The sequence below is a fragment of the Falco biarmicus genome, chromosome 14, assembly GCF_023638135.1.
Source record: "Falco biarmicus isolate bFalBia1 chromosome 14, bFalBia1.pri, whole genome shotgun sequence".
Taxonomy (NCBI): Eukaryota; Metazoa; Chordata; class Aves; order Falconiformes; family Falconidae; genus Falco; species Falco biarmicus.
The window spans coordinates 20,271,961-20,289,164 of NC_079301.1; the positions used below are offsets into that span (position 1 = coordinate 20,271,961).

The 17,204-nt window shown below is 45.0% G+C and overlaps 2 protein-coding genes and 1 long non-coding RNA gene across 7 annotated transcripts in view; 2 read left to right on the top strand and 1 right to left on the bottom strand.

Moving 5' to 3' along the window:
• Window positions 1-1,500, top strand: part of ALG13 (ALG13 UDP-N-acetylglucosaminyltransferase subunit) — a 30,759-nt gene extending 29,259 nt beyond the window's left edge. Inside the window, exon 28 of the mRNA XM_056359993.1 lies at window positions 550-1,500. Within this exon, the coding sequence (XP_056215968.1) occupies window positions 550-815 (266 nt within the window). The 3' untranslated portion in view covers window positions 816-1,500. The remainder of the gene's footprint in view (window positions 1-549) is intronic.
• Window positions 1,501-10,032: 8,532 nt separating this feature from the next.
• On the top strand, window positions 10,033-15,927 carry LOC130158911 (uncharacterized). Of its 5 annotated transcripts, none has more exons than XR_008825541.1 (4): window positions 10,033-11,309; window positions 11,458-13,608; window positions 14,534-14,727; window positions 15,060-15,927. It is a non-coding gene; the product is annotated as an uncharacterized LOC130158911 (long non-coding RNA). The 5 variants fall into 5 exon arrangements; XR_008825539.1 differs by having other exon boundaries at window positions 15,632-15,927; XR_008825540.1 differs by having other exon boundaries at window positions 11,458-11,568; window positions 12,027-13,608; window positions 14,534-15,927.
• TRPC5 (transient receptor potential cation channel subfamily C member 5) overlaps window positions 15,199-17,204 on the bottom strand; it is a 66,761-nt gene continuing 64,755 nt past the window's right edge. The window contains exon 10 of the mRNA XM_056360019.1: window positions 15,199-16,795. Within this exon, the coding sequence (XP_056215994.1) occupies window positions 16,061-16,795 (735 nt within the window). The 3' untranslated portion in view covers window positions 15,199-16,060. The remainder of the gene's footprint in view (window positions 16,796-17,204) is intronic.

Genomic DNA, 17,204 nt, shown 5'->3' on the forward strand with positions numbered 1-17,204 from the left:
AACAAGCTTGTAGGCGTGCCTGGCAGTGAATAGGAGGATTGTATTAAATGAGGAAAAAGATGTCAAAAGTCAGATGCCTAGTTCATTAAAATCTATGGAACACAGCAAACAGTCAGTATTGGAGAGCATCATAACGTAACTATTGCTTGGAGGCATGGCAGCTTATAGCTCTGATGATGCTTCAGCCTGTTGAGCTGGGGCGGTTCTTTGGCATAGATCAGTGTCATATCGCCAGAGATCAAATGGAAGAATACACTAGCGCTCTACTTGAGTCCCGTTTGAAAAAGCTGCCACTTGAAAAAGCAGTATGTTGCTAAGTAATTCTTAAACATTTTAGTGAGAAGATGAGCAAGTTGTCTTCTAGTCTAACTTAAGACCCAAAATGATTTTGACCTCTCCATTAGGAGGGACAGATACGGGCATAAAACTGTCATCTAAATGAACTTTCCCTTTTGGCCACCAAAATAATGATGTGTTTATGGTAATGAAGGTCTGCATTGAAAGGCCATAGATATGGTAAAATTTGGTGTGTGTGTGTTTTTTTTTAAGGTAACTTTCAAAATGCAGAGCCTCCACCCCTCTCCTATGGGCCAGTATATTACCCCATCGTGTCGGACCCCTTCAGTCAGCAGTCTCCTCCTGGGTTTGATTCTTTAGTGCCTGCCTATCGCTATATTAGTACCTGGCATCCAGTAAATCCACCATATGGAAATGCTCCACAAATCGCTAATGTCGTAAATTCTGGACCGCTGCACCAAGTCAGCTATGTTGCCTCCCCTAACCCTTCACATCATGATGTGTCTCCAGGAATGTAAATATGGAAGCTATACGATCGCTTCTTGGCCTTGATTCCTCTTGTGTTTTGTTTGTCAACTATGTGTTAATACTGTTTCATAAAGGTTAACCTGTCTCAGTGAGCTGGGTCAGTTGATTAAACTGCATTCAAATGACATGTTTCTCTTTAAGATTATGCTAGCAATGATGTGGCAGGATGTTGTTCTAGTCAGTTATGTAGGAAAGCATAAGAAAAGAGTATACACAGACTATAGTGCAAGGAACACAGTTTGAATTTGACTACGTAAAGGGTGTAAAAATATATATGCTATAACTAAAGGAATGTGGCATCATGTACCTCTGAGGGGTTGCACTATAACACTTGGACGCATGGTTCTTGTTGAAGCACTGAAATAGGTTGTCATTACAACTATGGATAAAAATTGGGCACAGGGTCGTTAGAGGGTGAAAACTTTTGAAATGGGTTGGATTTTCGGATGTCACAAAACAAAACCTCTTTGCCACTAGTGGTCACGTATGTGTAATGGCTGTATTTCTTCTGTTCCTTTTCATTCTGTGTAGTTTCGTGACTCTTGAAAGTGTAAGAATACTGTTTTCATCTGTTGTACATTGCTGTATGTTTGTGAGACTTGTTTTTTGAAAGCTGTTGCACAAATGGTGGTAGTCTTGGTGTTTAATTTGCACTGATAGCACAAAATAAAAGCATTGAACACATGAAAAGGAGTGGTCATTTGTCACTGGCAGGTTACATTCCTGACAATTAGTCATCAGCGGGCTGGACTGAAGAAGGGTAGTTGTGCGGGATAAAGCTGCTCCAGCCTTCTGTGAGAAAGTAGCGAGAGCTTTCAGCATGAGAATGAAGTGCAGTGGAAAGCTCTGGCTGTGCTTTTGTTGATAAGGTTAGGAAGAAAACATTGAATAGTCTGCGTGCGAACTGCAATTATTTCAAATGCCTGTCTGCACAGGCTCTGTCCTTGATAGAAATGTGCACTGCACATGCAAAATCAACAAGAAGCAGGTGCAGGTTGGGCCCTGCCGTAGCCCGGGGGACATTGTGGTGGCACGGCCCTGTCCTGGGGTAACAAACAAGGGCACAAGTGTGGGTTATGCCGGCTCAGTGCCGGAGGCCCTGAAAACCATCAAAGACACTTAACACATTTACTACTTTGTAGAGGCAGTCTGACTACTGTGACTCTCTTCCAGGTGGTGGTGAACTCTGCAGCAATCTCAACCTCCACAGGTGTTTATACTGCTCCAGCTACAGGCTTCTCCTCCAGTTCTGCTGCCTCCACTCCAGCCAGTGCCACAACAGCAATTCCCCCACAAACAGCAGTTCAGCCAGTCACAGTATCTCCCCTTTCTGCAGGGAGGCCAGGTAGAGTGCGCACACTGCAGCTGTGGACTTGGGTGTCTTCTGGTTTTGGTTACATCTTCACTCCCCATTTTTTTCCTACGTCTCAAAGAGAAATATTAAAAGTCTTTTTTTAAAAAAAAAAACCACGTCACTTGCTTTGGCTTAAAATGACTTAGTTGTAACTTCAGTGCTGACTTCTTGCCTTCATGTTTTGAAGGGGACAGCTGTCCCTGAATTGGCATGGCAATTGCAATGGGAACTTGCATGGGAAAAAGTCTGTGCTTTGTGTTTTCTCCTTGTCATCTCTAGCCATCAAAGCCAAGTGTTTTGCTAGAAAGTTCTTTTCAGAAGACAGAAGCTCCTTTCTCCCCCTGTTTCCTACAGTTAATTTTTCTCCTGAGTTGAGTTATTGGTTAAGGCAGTAAAAGAAAACTTGGTTATTCAGCCTTGTCCCTACGTGTAGCACTCAGACTGGAGCAGAAGTCCTCTGGGTAGGAGTTGCCACTGCGTCATGTACAACAGCTTCAGCTATTTCTGCCTTCTTTGGTAGGGAGCATGGAGGGGAAGCAATTTTTGGCAGTAGTGAGAGGCAATCCCCTGTTCGCTGCGTGGCACCTCACAAACCCTACCGTCCTCAGAATCCTCCTCAAAGACGTAACCGTGGATTTGGGATGCCAAGGTACGAAGCCTTGAAAACCTGTCTTGAGATCACTGCTTGTTTTCTGTTCATTCTTGCTGCAGACTAGTCAGGAGAGACTTTGTGCTATTGAATAGGTAAAACTACAGTGAGTTCCATCTGAGAGGCACTTCCTGGTAATTGCACCTTTTGCCCTTTAAACTTAGGGGATCTGCCTGATTTATAAACAGGCACAACATGGTTGGCCCTCAAATAGCATTCTACCCCAGTCCAGGAAAGAGATGCTATGAGAATTTCTCCTGCAGGTCCTGGTAAGTGACTACAAACCTCTTTACGAAACCTTGCTCTAAACGAGTTGGGGAGGATGGTGGTGTGCGGAGGGCTGAGTCGGCTGTCAGTGGCACAGCATGAAGCAGCAGATTTATTGGGCCTCTCCAAAAAGAGCTGAGTTCAAACTGAGCAATGAAAGCAAGGTGGGACTGCAGCTGGTGGTGATTCTTGACCTCCTCTCGTGTTTCTAAAGCTCCTACAGCCGTAGCCGCCGCCAGCTGCAGTGTGTGAATAAGGAGTGTCAGTATGGGTTTGTCCCAGGGAATGGAGAGGAGCCTCAGGGACCCGAAGAAACGATAACTTTCTATGAAATTGAACGAGAAGACAGCGCTGCTTTTCCTGCTTTACCAGTAAGTTATGAAAATGTGGTGTGTGAAAATCTCGGGGGGTGGGTGATGTGGGGGGAAAGCTGTACAAATGCGCAGCACTTCTTAACCTAAATACACAGCAGCAGTGTTTTGTGTTATGGGGGCTCAGTGCTGGAGGTCCCAAGAACCAACAAGGACACTTATTTAACAAGTAATTTTGTCTTTCATGTGACTTCAGTGTTTCGGTCTCTGAGCTGGATTCTGAAAGCCATGGCTGCCAGATCTTGTAGGGACTTTGAGTCCTCGAAATGCCACCAGCCTGCTTTAGATAAGGAGGTGAAGTCAGTAGCTTCAGACAGTGCCATTTCCCAAAGCTGAGATCAAGTCTATGGGCCCATGCTACTGTTTAGTGATTTATTTTTTTTTACTTTTTTTCTTTGTTCATCACTTAAGTGCTGGTGAAAGTGGGATTGACTGCAGATTTGGGAGGGGAAAATGTGTGCTTCCTTTGGTATCCCTTTTAAGTAACCATGAAAGGAAAAACATAGTAGGAATACATGACTCCTTATAGGTTTATCTTAAATTGGCGCAGCACTTTTATTTCCTTAAAACTCTTGAGACTTTTTTTCCTTCCTTAAGAGAAGATGTTAATATAATCCTGTGTTGGGAGGGTTGCAAGCTTGGCTTTTGGTTTGTCTCCTTAAATCTTCTAATTGCTGTACATATAACTTGGCAATTTAATCACGGCTTTTCAAGATGGAAGAGCCAGGTGAAAAGTTAAAGCATGATGAGAATGACCCCTGACAAACTAATTTTATTATAAGCTGCTTTGCTGGTTTTAAAACAATAAAAAGACAGGCAAGCAAAATTATTTTACAATGTAATTGGTGGTGGGTAGGACCCTGGCCTTTGTATTTCTGCCTCTAGAGGAGCACTCAACTTGCACAGACCTTTGTCTAGAAAGGGAGAAGGTACCACAGGATTATTTGCATCCTTTCTCTGAAAAAGTATCCACTGGACTAATCTCTGAAGGAACTAGTAAAGCACGTGACTTCTTTTATGAACTTTAAAATGGAACAGACTCCCAAGTACGGTCTCCATGATGGAGTCATAAAGTGTTTCCGTCTCAGTCACGAGTGCCATCAGTCATATACTAAACGGTTGCTGTCAAGCACAGAAGTGAGTATCTTCCACTTTCAGCCTTTAGCTATGAATAATGCCTCTTTTCTTCTGCTGTCACTGAGACGGCCTTGCGCTTTTTTCTGCACAAATGGTTATCATAGCGAAGTGTTGGGGGTTTATCTTCTGGTATTAGTTTGACTCCTAAAGTAATTTTTTTTTTTTTTTTTAAATTAGAAACACTGACTGATAATTTGGGTACCGAGTGAAGTGTTTTGCATGGTTTTGCTTACCCTTCTAGTAGCTGGATCATTCAGTATTAGCCATGGCTATTGTGGCCACGTTGGCCACTTTGAGATACATGAAAATTACATTAATTGATATAATAAGATATGTAATATGTGGCCGGTTCACTTACGGTTTTGATGTCCTGAGGTACGTCTGTGACTTGATAGGTGTACTTTTGCCAGGACTGGTTAGGCATAGAGTGAACCTTTGGGACTGGCAGGCAGGGGCCGTGGGACGCGGTCGGAGCGTTCCTGCTGCTGCCTGGGAACGCTCTCCGCAGGCTGGGAAACGCAGCCGTTTCGTGGACAGCAATGCTGGAGTCTCTTACTTCCAATTCTGCTTTCCAGAGTTGAGTTGCACTATAGTAACTCTACGGGTGCTGCCACCCCCCCCAGCTCTGCCTACACCACGGCTGCCCTGCGCCATACCTCAGCCATTTCCTCATCCAGAGGTTACTAGCTCTGGCTGCAGGATCCCTCTACTAATGAATATTCCTAGTTTCGTGCTTAAGTGTTCTAGTGGCTAATTGCTACAGAACAGTTGCCTTCTCAGAAGCTATGAGATTATTCACATCAAAATTACTCAGAATTCCGGGGGTTTGTTTGAGAGGGGTTTTTTTGTTGGGGGGAGTGTGTGTATGTGTGGTCTGTGGGTGCCAAGGTGTGGGCTCAGGGTCTTTTATTTTTTTTATTATTTTTTTCGTGGGGAAGCCAGTGTCAGCCAGGTGATCATCCAGACTTGTTTACCTTTGCACAGCGTTGATGATTGCTCTGTTACAATTTGGTACCAGAGCAATGCTCTGGGTCTTTCCTGCCCGGCAGAATCGCAGATCTGCTGTGAACAGGGGTAGCAGGATATAGCTTGCAGCCATAAGCATATTTTATCTTTAAACAGAAGCGCAGAAAAATCCATGAGTATTGATTTCTATTGGGAACAATTATTTTTCTTCAGATTGATTTCCCTCCTCCCCCACCCCCACCCCCCCTTTCTTTAGGGTTTTTTGAAGTATGTTGCATAATAATGTATTTTTAAAGCAAGAATTTGATCCTGAAATATGGCTTTAATTTTTCTTCTTTTTTTATGGATGGCCATTCAGCCTTTAAAAGGGAAAACAGAAGAGTCATGCAGCCAAGTCTGCGCTAGCCATGCTTGCCACCTCCTTTTCCACACCGTGTTTTTTATATGTGAAAGGCAGGGGCTCAAATTAACACCTGAAGGCTGTGCGGGAAGAATGCACGAGCTGGCAGCACCACCGAGTGCTCCGTGAGATGGGAGCGCTTCGGAGCTCGGAGCCCTTCCGAACAGCCACAGAGTCAAACCTCTTCTCTTCTGAAACTGCAGGATGAAAGCAGCAGTGATCAGCCGTAGTTCTTGTGTGCTTGGGTGCGAGCTGCTGGTGTTTTAAAGTATGTCGGTCTTTTCTAAGCTGCTGCAAATCTTTCTGCCCTCAGAAGGAGCGGGTTTCGGTCTGCCTGCGTTTCCCTGCAGGCTGCCAGGCACCAGAGTGCACCTCTGTTCTCCAAACTCTGTGCCCAGCCTGTGCCCTGTTGCAGTCAGGTGGCGAGTGTCACCCTCCCGGCGTGTGCCCTGCGCCCCCTCCCCAGTCCCGCACCATGCAGCCCTCCTCCGTGGCCGGCATACTGCTAGTCCTGCTCTACTCTGCGTGCATTAACATCCACTGCGTTACTGCTGCTCGCCAGAGGCATGATTCTGAAGTCTTTTGAATTGTAAAATCCATCTGTTGTTGAAGATAATTATTATAAATACTGTAGAGAAAACGCGCGCCGATTCCGCCTGCCAGCAGCATTAGCCTGCTGGGCTATCGCTGGCTATCGCTCCTGTGCTCTGCTTGCCCCTTGGCCACATAAGAACACCGAACCCCTTCCTACGGCAAGTTGTTTTTCTAGCTCAGTTTTGCTCACTCAGCTTCCAGTTCTCTCTGCAGTGCTGCTGGATGCCTTTCTCTTTTATAAAATTACACTGTCAAAGACTGCATTATATGTGGAAGATATTCAACATATAAATCCAGACCCAGACTTCTAAGTAACTGCTTTTTTTATAAGAGAGGAAGATAAAACCTTTGGACCAGGACTTTATAGCTTTGAAATACGATCAGAGTTTAAATGTTGCAGGGCAGGCCTGTATCTAGAAGCTCCTACGTGTGATCAAGTCGTTGCTGCTTCCCAGATTTCCCAGTCAGCTGAGTTGTGGCAAGTGTGAGAGTTCAGCAGGTGCGAGCCACAGGCTAAGAGCATGTACGCAGGCAGCTACTGCTGTTCAGTCATCTCTGCAAGTGGGGCAGTCTGCAGTGACAGGAGCACGTGCCTGAGTCCTGGCAGGGTGTTCTTAGGCGTTAGGCTCAGTTTATGGCAATACTTTTATTCCAGATGCTGAGTCTTGCCTTCCCTGGAGCAGGTGACTGTTTTGCTGCCAGCTTCAGGGTGCTGGGGGCTACCCCAAGATAAAGCGTCATTCTGTCCTCATAGCTGTGACGACTGCTTGGTTTCGTCGTGTTAGAGAAAACTGGCTTTTAAGAGGAAGTGAAATATCCTCGAATGATGAAATTAGTGGCCCATCTAACTCCCTTTATCCTCTCCTTTATGTATTTTTCCTGTTCCCTACTCTGCCTGTTTGCATTTTCCAATCCAATCGAAAACTTTGGTTTCTGACTCTTTAAATCAGTACCTTTTTTAATACTTGTCATAGTTGAAAGCAAAAAACGTTTGTTTTAATGTTTGTGGTGATCAGGTGAATGCGTGATTTGTGTTACTTGTCAGGAAGCACAAGTAAGAGGAGATAAAATACACTGCAAAACTTCTTCCACTACCTGCCGCCTCCCTCCCTGGGCCAATCCGGTACTTTCTGCTGCAGCCCATCCGCCTCTGCAGGTGCCGCTGGGGGGATGGAAGCAATTTGGAGGTGCAGTTTGGTTCCTGTTTCTAGAATAAGAAGCAGAACTGGGGACTCGGAGTGCCTTGACTTTGAACTTCTGGGCTTTCTGACCTGCGTGGGAATGTGCACATCCAACTTTGAAACGTCCTTTTCTATTAAAACAAAACCAAAGGTCGCTGCCTCTCTGTATGTGGGTCTTTTACGATTCTGTAGCTGTGGATCACGGTGGCCCTGGGCTTTGCTACAGCTTTTGGCGTGGACTGTGTGTGTTTCTGTGGGTGTCTGTGTTGAACCCCTTGTGCTGCGAGGATCTCCTGCATTTCAAGGGAAGGGATATTGTTGTTTAACTTGAGGAAACTCTTGTTTTACTGGAGGCTTGACCAAGAGCCTCTGGTACTTAATGGAAACCTGTTGAAATGTATCTGCACGCCTGCAGTACTTTTAATGCGATTTGCTTGGAGGACAGCTTTACATGAGCAAATTATGTTAATACAGTTATATGTTGTTGCTTAATGACTCTTTTACACCATTAGCTATATTGCTATATTCCAGTGCGGCTGATGTAGCTCCGCTGGTCTAAGGATATCTTTGGGGAGCAAATTAAAATGGTATTACACTTACTTAGACTTCTTTGTAGAGGAGTAATTGCATTCATGCAGCGCATTTTATTTACCAACACTTCCAGTGGTTTGCTATTTTCTGTTGTAGACAGGCTATAATGAATGTTTTGGGGTGGGTTTTTTTTTGCAGCCGGGTGGTGTTCAGCCCTTGCTCATGAACCTCTGCTTAAATTTGGGCGGTCGGCGTCACTGTGGGTACGCAGGACCGGACCATGGCTTTTTTATGTAAAGACCAATGTAAGTCTCTGTAGAATCGGAGCCCTTAAGTGCTCCTCTGACCACTGACAGCCCTTGAGAAGTCTGTGCTGAACATGATTTTAAAAAACTATAAAACATCAGATTTGTTGCTGTTCATAAATATTTATTATCAATAGGCAGCTGGAAATGTTACATCTGAAAAGGTAGAAACACCTTGAATTTCAATAGGCTTACATTTTTGGGAAAAAAATTAAATGCTTTTTATTTTTTCAGTTTATAGTTAAGCTAAAAATACACATAAAATAAATAATTTTATTTATTATGTACATAATTTCATTTTTACATGTTATACGAGGGTATGACATGGAGTCTGCACTACGGACAGAGGAGATGCAAGTAGAAAAGTACATAAAACTAAGCGTTTGTTTTTGCTTTTTGCTCTTCCCCTTTTCTTTCCCCCCCTTTCTCTAGGGGTGGCTGTTACTACCCAACTGGCAAATGCTGAGGTCCCCACTCTGTCTTCACATATGCAAAATTCTTAAAACATCTAAAAGCTCTTTTGCCTGGAAAAGGCCATCAAGTTTTTGACCAAAACTGAAGTAGAGGAGGAGGAAAAAAAAGCCTCACCTTTTTTTATCCCATGAAGTAAAATGGCATTTGAAAATATGCTCAGGTGTGAAGCTGTTTCTGTGATAGCTTTTTTTAAATGAAGATTTAATTTGATATTAAAACTCGATCGCTTAAAAAAACTGCTTGCAGAGTGAGCCCGGGTCTCTGGGGCTTGCCATATAGAAAATAGAGTACTTAAGCATCTGCTACTATCCTTTGCTTCCCAAAGAACCCTAGCCCTCTAGTTCCCAGACCCGCCTTAAAAACACATTCAGTAGTTTTTTAAATAAGACTGTACAATACCCAAAAAATAGCTAGACCAAAAAGTGCCCCCTTGCTCAAAAACAACTATTTATAGTCAAAAGGCATTTCGCTCTGTTGGGTAAAGGTATCACAGTGTTCTGTTAGCTAATGTGCTAAAAGGCCAGCGCCTTGGTTGATCACGTTTTGTCCTAAGCGCATCGTTTCTTCTGGCTTAGGGGTTACTGCTGATATGGAAATGCTTTAAATGGGAGAGGAGGGGGGAAAAAATCCCCCAAATAAACAAAATAATCCGTGCTAAAGGAGGACGTGCTAGCCAGGAGGAATGGGCCACACTGTTTTCCGTAGCTGGTGAGCCACTGGTTGAGAAGGGTCGGGATGTAAAGAAAGAACCGCAAGATCCGTTTGGCTTTTAAAATTGTGGGTGGTTGGAGCTGGGCGAGGGGGTCTCTATTGCTGTTACGGTTGTTTTGTTTTGCACACCTTAAAAAACCAGCGCAGGTAAAAGTGTTTCCCTGAAGGATAAAATACTGTCAAACATTCGGAAGATAAGGATCAAACACTTCTGCCTTTTAAATATACTTTTTTAGATAAAGCATTGTTCTCTTTTTCAAACATGAATTTACTCCAGAGCAGTAGTTGTTCCGAGTGGAGGCAGTTAGGTGTATAGTATATAAATTATTTGTTTGTAAAAGTGTAATGGCCTGAAATGGGGAAAGAAGTAGTGTGGAAATGAAATAGAATCAAACTAGAAATGTTTAGAAAATATGGTAACATGGCTAGCACAGAGAGCTCCCCACCTCCTCCTCCAAAAAAATAAATAAACCAGCAAGAGACTGACTTTATAGTTGTTAGCTTTCACGTTGCACATTCGCTGAAATCTGTGGATTATTTTAGTAACAGTTTATTTTAGATGCTCCTCCAGTGAGCTGATTTATTATTCACTGTGGTCTCACTGATTCCATTTAATCTTACCATGATGTGAATGAGAGTCACCAGTGCTCCCAGCACACCTGGGCAGGCTGCAACCAGCTGTGCCGTCTGCCTGGCCGTGGCCACCGTGCCGATGGCCTGGCGAGTCCCTCGTGTGAGGCTGAGGTCCTTACAGCGCCGCCCCCCGCAAAAAACAGCTCCAGAGGGTTTTAAGTAACAACTTTCATTAATTCGAGGCAGCCCTAGCGGTTTGGATGGTTTTGGCTGTTTTTTGCCGTTTTGTTTGACTGTGGAATTGCAGCGGAGGTGGGAGGGTGATCCTGGTTTTTTGGAAATCCGCCTTTGAAGCTGCACGGATCTTTCTCATGGATGTGTCTGTGGGACAGTGTTAGCACACTGCAGGACAAGTTACCTGCTTAAAGGAGAACTTGCAGAAGTTAAACCAAAACTGAAACTTGTCCTGGTTGATTGGAAACTTGCTTGTCTTTGGGATATTGGCCTTTTGAAAAGGAAAGCAGAAATAGCAAAGCAAAGCTGAGAAGTCCCAAGGGAAGTGGGACATACACGTAATGGTGTGAGAGCAGCAGGTGCTCATGGAGTTTTCTAACCGCTACAAAACCCAGCAGTAAGTCAGATCCTTGCTTATGCTGTTAGTAACTGTCCAAATACCCAGTGCAAACACCCTGCAACTGCTCGTGTTCCTGGAAGGGAGCTCAGAGTGCTCATTGTGCCCTTCCTGGGCAAGTCAACTTACAGCTCCCGTCACTCAAACTAAAGACCTTTATCCTGAGTAAGCGCTAATGAAAAACAAATTCCACCTACAGAGAGGGCTGGGCAAGGAGCTCCCCGGCAGGGACACTCCGCTGCCCAGGAAAGGTTTCTCCAGGACCGTCACGCTGGGAACGCGCCGCTGCCCGAGGTGCGTGTCCGGGAGCTGCCTTACCCTGCTCCTCGGGGCAAAACAGGTAGCAGGGCAGTTTTGCTCCAGCCCCCTACCCAGCGTGCTGTGCACCCTCCTGTGACACTTTGTCACCTGTGTCACTTGCTGCCCTCGCCGGTGATGGGCGGGAAAGTGACAACGGAGGAGGTGATGACATGGGGAAATTTTCCTAGAGCCCTACTCCAGTATCCTGCTGTGTGCGTGTGCATCGGTGCTGGGCTGCCTGCGGAACCTCCCCGTACTTAGAAATCTGTTGCATCAACCAATTTTAACCTCTTTAAAAGGTAAGGTATTTATACATGAATATATTTATTTAAATACTCTTAATATTTACAGTGGCTGTTTCTGCTAAAAATTATGTTACATGTACCATCAGAAAAAAGGATGAAACACAAATACAGTAAAGGTGACATTAAGGGTGAAACATAAATCACGAAAGCAAGGGTGTTGAAGAGTTTAGGCTTCCAGGGTATGCTGCTCCTGCTCTCTGTCTACTGCAGAAGGCCCCTAAATTCCCGTCATGGGAAACCATGCTAGTTTTCTATGTGGAAAACTATCGTAACGGACATACAGTTAAATCCTAACCTGAATTAGTTGTAAGAAAATAAAAGTACATACTACTGCTACGAATATTAACTACTTATGTATATAGCGCCTTTAATTTGAAGATCTGAAAGTGCTTATAAATAATGAACTAACCCCCCCTGCGAGGTAGGTAAGTATTATTATCCCTATTTTACAGATGGGGAAACTGGGGCATTAGAGAGGCTGAGTGACTTGCCCAAGGTCACAGGTGAGGCAGGGGCAGAGCTGGGACTGGACCTCGGGAGTCCTGGCCTCTAACCCTGTGCTCTGCCCGCTGTGCATGCTTCCTCGGGAGGGACCACATGTACAAATACTTGAGTATTTACATATATACCAGCAAGTGAATAATGTACAGTTATCCAAATAATCTGCAGAGATATGTCAGTTAATTTCTTGTTTCTGAAACAATTGATTTAATCTCTGACCTGAGTACAAACACCTCCTAGCTCTACTTGAGATTCTTAGCCCTGGATGTTATTAACTTTTTAATTGGTGATCATTTGTAGGTGTGCTGCTTAAAAAAGCCAGGTGAAAATGACACCGGGGATGGGAGGTGGGAAATGAAGCAACTTCAAGAGCTACAAACCTAAAGAAAGGGCAAATGGTTGAGATCTCTGTTGTTCCTAATTCCAAATTCCTTGCATATGCATAAGGTTTATTATTGAAGTCCACAGGATAAAGGCCAGGCTATACCAGTTAGAGCACAGCTGTGCATCTTGAACTGAGGCCAAAGAAAAGTTTAACTCCTGACAGGAGAAGCTCCAAGTGCCCCACCAGCTCCGGCCCTGATCGCCTGCACAGACAGCACAGGGGTAGCGCACCGAGTCCTCTGAAGGAAAGAGTAACTTTCACTAAAACACATTTCCTTTTGAAGCAGTTGAAAATGGAAAAATGCTAGTGAAATCCCAAATACTGGGACTACAAGTGAATTAAAAAAACACCCCAGGGTTTGCTTAGCAAATGTGTTTTTCACAAGGTATTTTAATTTCCCTCCCCTGAAGCTTCTGTTTTAGAGTAATTATAATTCACCAGCTGCTGTAAAGTCTATTGCTACACCAAAGGGGATGCATAGATGCCACCAAACAGAACTTTGCCTTTTGGGGGACGAATTTGACAGTTTTGTAAACTCCTGGACACATGTATTAATCGCAGCCAAATCAAATATTTGTGTTAAATTCCAAAGTCAGCTCAGACTGGCTCCTAGCTGGGAGCTAGGAGGTATCTGAGTCATGAAACAAACCCCAGGGGAGCCCCAGCCAAGCAGCCCTGTGACGTACCTCTTGCCTTTAACATCACGTTAGTGAGAGATTTTTTTTGCAGGCTGCATTATCCCTCATGCCATTCAAGTGTGGCAGCTCCTACCCCTGCCCTTTCAGGACGCAGCAGGGGAACGTGACTCACGCCGTTTGCACAGAATAGATTTGCGCTGCCCGGTGTCACTTTTACATTTTTGGGAGGCACCACTGCAGAGTTAATTGCGTTCCTTTTTGTTATTTGTACCCGTTAATGCAGTGCTGCGTTTGGAGGACACGATATAATCATCACCAGCAGCAGTGTGCTTGCCTAAAAGCCTTTCTGCTGGCCAGGGATACAAACCCTGCTTCTGTCCCAGCCCCAGCTGCGGTTGATGTAATCTGCATAACCATACCGGCATTGTTTTAATTCTTGTTACGCAGGAAATACCATAAAGGTCTGCTGGCCCCATGTCAAGTAGAGTTTGTAAGCTGCGGTGTGGTTAGGTGAGGCAGAAAATTACTCAAACCCTTTCCTTCTCCCCTTTCCTTCTTCCCCCCTGTAGTAGCTCTTGCTAATGTTTCTTTTTCCAGAAATGTGCTCAGTTTAGTTTATTAAACTGTAGGGCTTTTATTGTTGAGCCGCTTTGAGAATTGCTTTCAGCTGGTTCTGACTGCAGCTCTCACGTACTGACGGATTTGCCTCCTAAAAGACCGGGGTGCTGGATTTCTTCATGAGTGACCGGCGCGCTGCTGCTGACCCTCGTGTTTTGCAAGTCTCCTTGTGTAACACCAATGTCAGTCAGCTCAGCCTTTTGTAAAGCAAGAGGAGATGCAGTTGTCAAAGACAACTCTAACCCTGCAATTAGCATGAAAGCCTAAAATCTGTTGATACAAAAATGCTTTTCACTCCGCCTTAACTAACACACCTCGACGCTTAAATCTTTGAGGCTTTATACTGCGTGCCGGTAACAAGACTGGTGGTGTTTGTAAGCAAGGAGCACAGAAACATTTTTGAGTCTCTGCTCCTGCTGCTGCTTTCTTTTGACACCAGAGCTGGTCTGGAGCCACAGTCTCCGCCTCGAGGTCGGTACTGAGCCCTCGCCGGGAGGCCGGGCTTGGTACCTGCAGCTCCGCTCCAGGAGCTGGGGGCATCCTTCACGTTCCTCTCCCTGCTGCAGACTTTCAGGTAATGCTGTGTAGGTGCCCAAGGGAGAACCTAACAAGGTTCTTAACCAAGAGGAGGGAGCCAGGTTTAAAACGCAGGCAGAGTATCCAGCGGCAGGCATCCCAGCATCTCTTCTGCGGGGGACTGCTGCAGGGAGAAATCCCTCTCCCGACCCTGCGCACCGCTCGCACCCCTGGCTGGTAACATCTGACCAGTGCCAACGGTAGGTGTAGGTTTTCCAGCATCATGCTTTTACAAATGCAGTTCACAGAAGAGGTGATTTTTGGCACCCACCCTTGGGATACGCGCTCACGTCACCTCCCCGGGGAGCAGGGCCGTGAGGGTGACCGCACAAGCAGTAACGAGGCTCTGTCGTACCGCAAGGCCGTTCCTGAGCTCCCGATCAGGACTTGCTTCTTCCAAGAAAGCGGCTGACTAATAACAGCTCTGAAGTGGTGGTAAGTACGTGCCAATCATCTGTGTTTCTTAGCAACACTGCAGAAGAAAGTTCAAGTATCACATTGTTTAAAAAAAAAAAACACAAAAAACCCCAACAAACCCCAAAAAATCACTATTAAAAAATTCAACCATTTTGCCCTTGATGGGGTTGTCTTCTCCGGACAAAAGCAGTGACAGTGCTAGGCCCTGTCCAGACACTACCACAGCCGGGGAAATCAAAGAGAATATTTACTGCCCCACTGCTTTTTGTTGCACCTTAGAAAAGGAACTGCAGAGACCTTCCAGGCTGCCAGGTGCAGCCCGAGCTGCTCTTGCTTCGGTTTCTTTTCAGAAATGCTGCTCACCGGCGCAGGGAAGATGCTGTCTCTTAGCACTTGCCATACACCAGGAGGATGGTTTGCTTCCGAAAGCCTGACAGCCATCAGAGAGGCAGCAAAAAGCAAATGCAGCAGTGGAATTAAGATCAGGAATTTTTACAAAAAATCCAGATACAGCTTGAGGGCCGGGGGTTGGTTCAGCTCATTAGAAATGTGAAAACCAGACTGAGGTTTGTGTTCGAAGCAGCCACAGCTTGTCTGGGGTCAATTCGTCTGTGCAGAAGTTGGGAGCAAGGCTGGGTGCTGGGTTCCACCGTCAGCCTAACTGGAAGGTCAAGCTGCTCACTACAGAGGGAATTTCTTATGGGAATTAGTTAAATAAGCAAATCTAACATGTTCTAGCTGGATGATCAAATGGGTCTCTTATTCAGTAACGATTTACAATATTCATATAATAAACCACCTGAAAAAACACACACAACTGAAAGAATCAGAGGTCATATTGCTTAAAGAAAACAAAAAGCCAGTTTTGTTTTGAAACCATTTCTAAAACCATTTTAAATATGATTCTCGGCCTTCTGCTAAGCCACTGCTCACCAGCTGGTTGTGTTGGCGAGGAAAATCGAGCAGGACGCGGAGCCGATCATGTTGGACAGCAGCAGCGATGACCCAGCAGTGGTGGGACGATGCTGACAGCGCTGGAGAAATCCTTTACTGGGCCACCAGTGCGTCTGAAGTCTGTGTGGGGCGAAGACTAAGACTGCATCTGAAGGGACTGCTGTGGGGTACAGTGACCTTATAAATGGTGAAACCTTTAGTATTTGTGAGTGTAAAAAAAAAAAAAAAAAAAGTAAATTAAAAAAGGTGTGGAAGGCTATAAAATAGGCTAACATGAGTAGTTTTACACTTTTTTTTCAGCTGTGGACAGAAAGGAAATAGTAATGCTGGATTGGATGACAGCAAACAATTACAAATAATTGGCTAAGTTTTCCAGCGAGTGTTAAGATAGCTTTACTTATAGCCGAGTTGTAACGTGATCATCCTGCCCGTCTTTCCACTGGTTTATAAACAAGTCACAGGCCTGTCCCCATGAATCAAACACATCCTCTGATGAGTCTATAAGTTTGGAATTAGAGGAACAAATACTGGAAGCACAGTGAAGGGAGCTGGTACAAACCACAGGGCACTCCTTGCTCTGTCCTGTAAGTCTTGTGTTCCCACTGTAGTCCACCTCACTGAGGTTAATTTCACTTTTGGAACAATTCTCTTCTTTCTCTTTATCAATCTGAGAATATTTAATGTCTTTCCACATGTAGTGTGGCTGAATAATTCCGTCTGAAATAGTGTACATGGGTTCTGAGTTTGGTTCTGGTACGTGTCCGTTCATCTTGGAGAAAAGCAGGCCCAGTCTCTTGAAGGACTCCTTCTTGGAGCTGGAAAGTCTCTGAACTCTGTTCCCGTTTCGGACAAAGGAGCGCTTACTGATCCCATTGCTTTTGGGCTTCTCTTCCACCATATCGATCCCAGACATAGTTTTAATTAGAGCAGATACGTTGAAGTCCTTTTTTTTGTTGGCTACACTGAAAGACACGCTCTTGGCTTTGGATTTTTCCCCAGCACCATCCTCATTTGTTTCATCCTTTTGGGACACCTCTGTGCTGCTGGTAGAGTAACTTCTCCTCTGGGGCTTCCTGTTTCCTAAGAGGTCAAGAACTTCATAGCGAAAACTTGAGATGTCCTGTTTTAATTCCTAAGGCAAGAGGAGAAACGAGTTATGCTCAGCGGCTTTACCTGTGACACGAAGTCGCACTTACAGGAATACCCCACCTTCATTATTCAGTGACACACACACACAACACATATTGGTAATCCTGGGAATGGGAGACCTCGCGAGATCTTTCTCTCCAAAGGCTTCACAACCAGCCCTTTTGGCCAACCCCCTCTGCCCACCCTCCCCCCCAAAAAAGTCAAATAAGGCAGTTAGAGAAGAGGGGCAACACTGCTGAAATGTAGAAATAGGGCAGGAACCCTGTTTAGCTGATAGCCCCAACTTTAACTTCATTGGCAAGTGTTCCCTGGGTGCACTAACCCAGACTCGTTCCTTGTCTCTCTCTGGGTTAGGAGTAGGAATGTGACGTTGACTCAAATCAGATACTTCA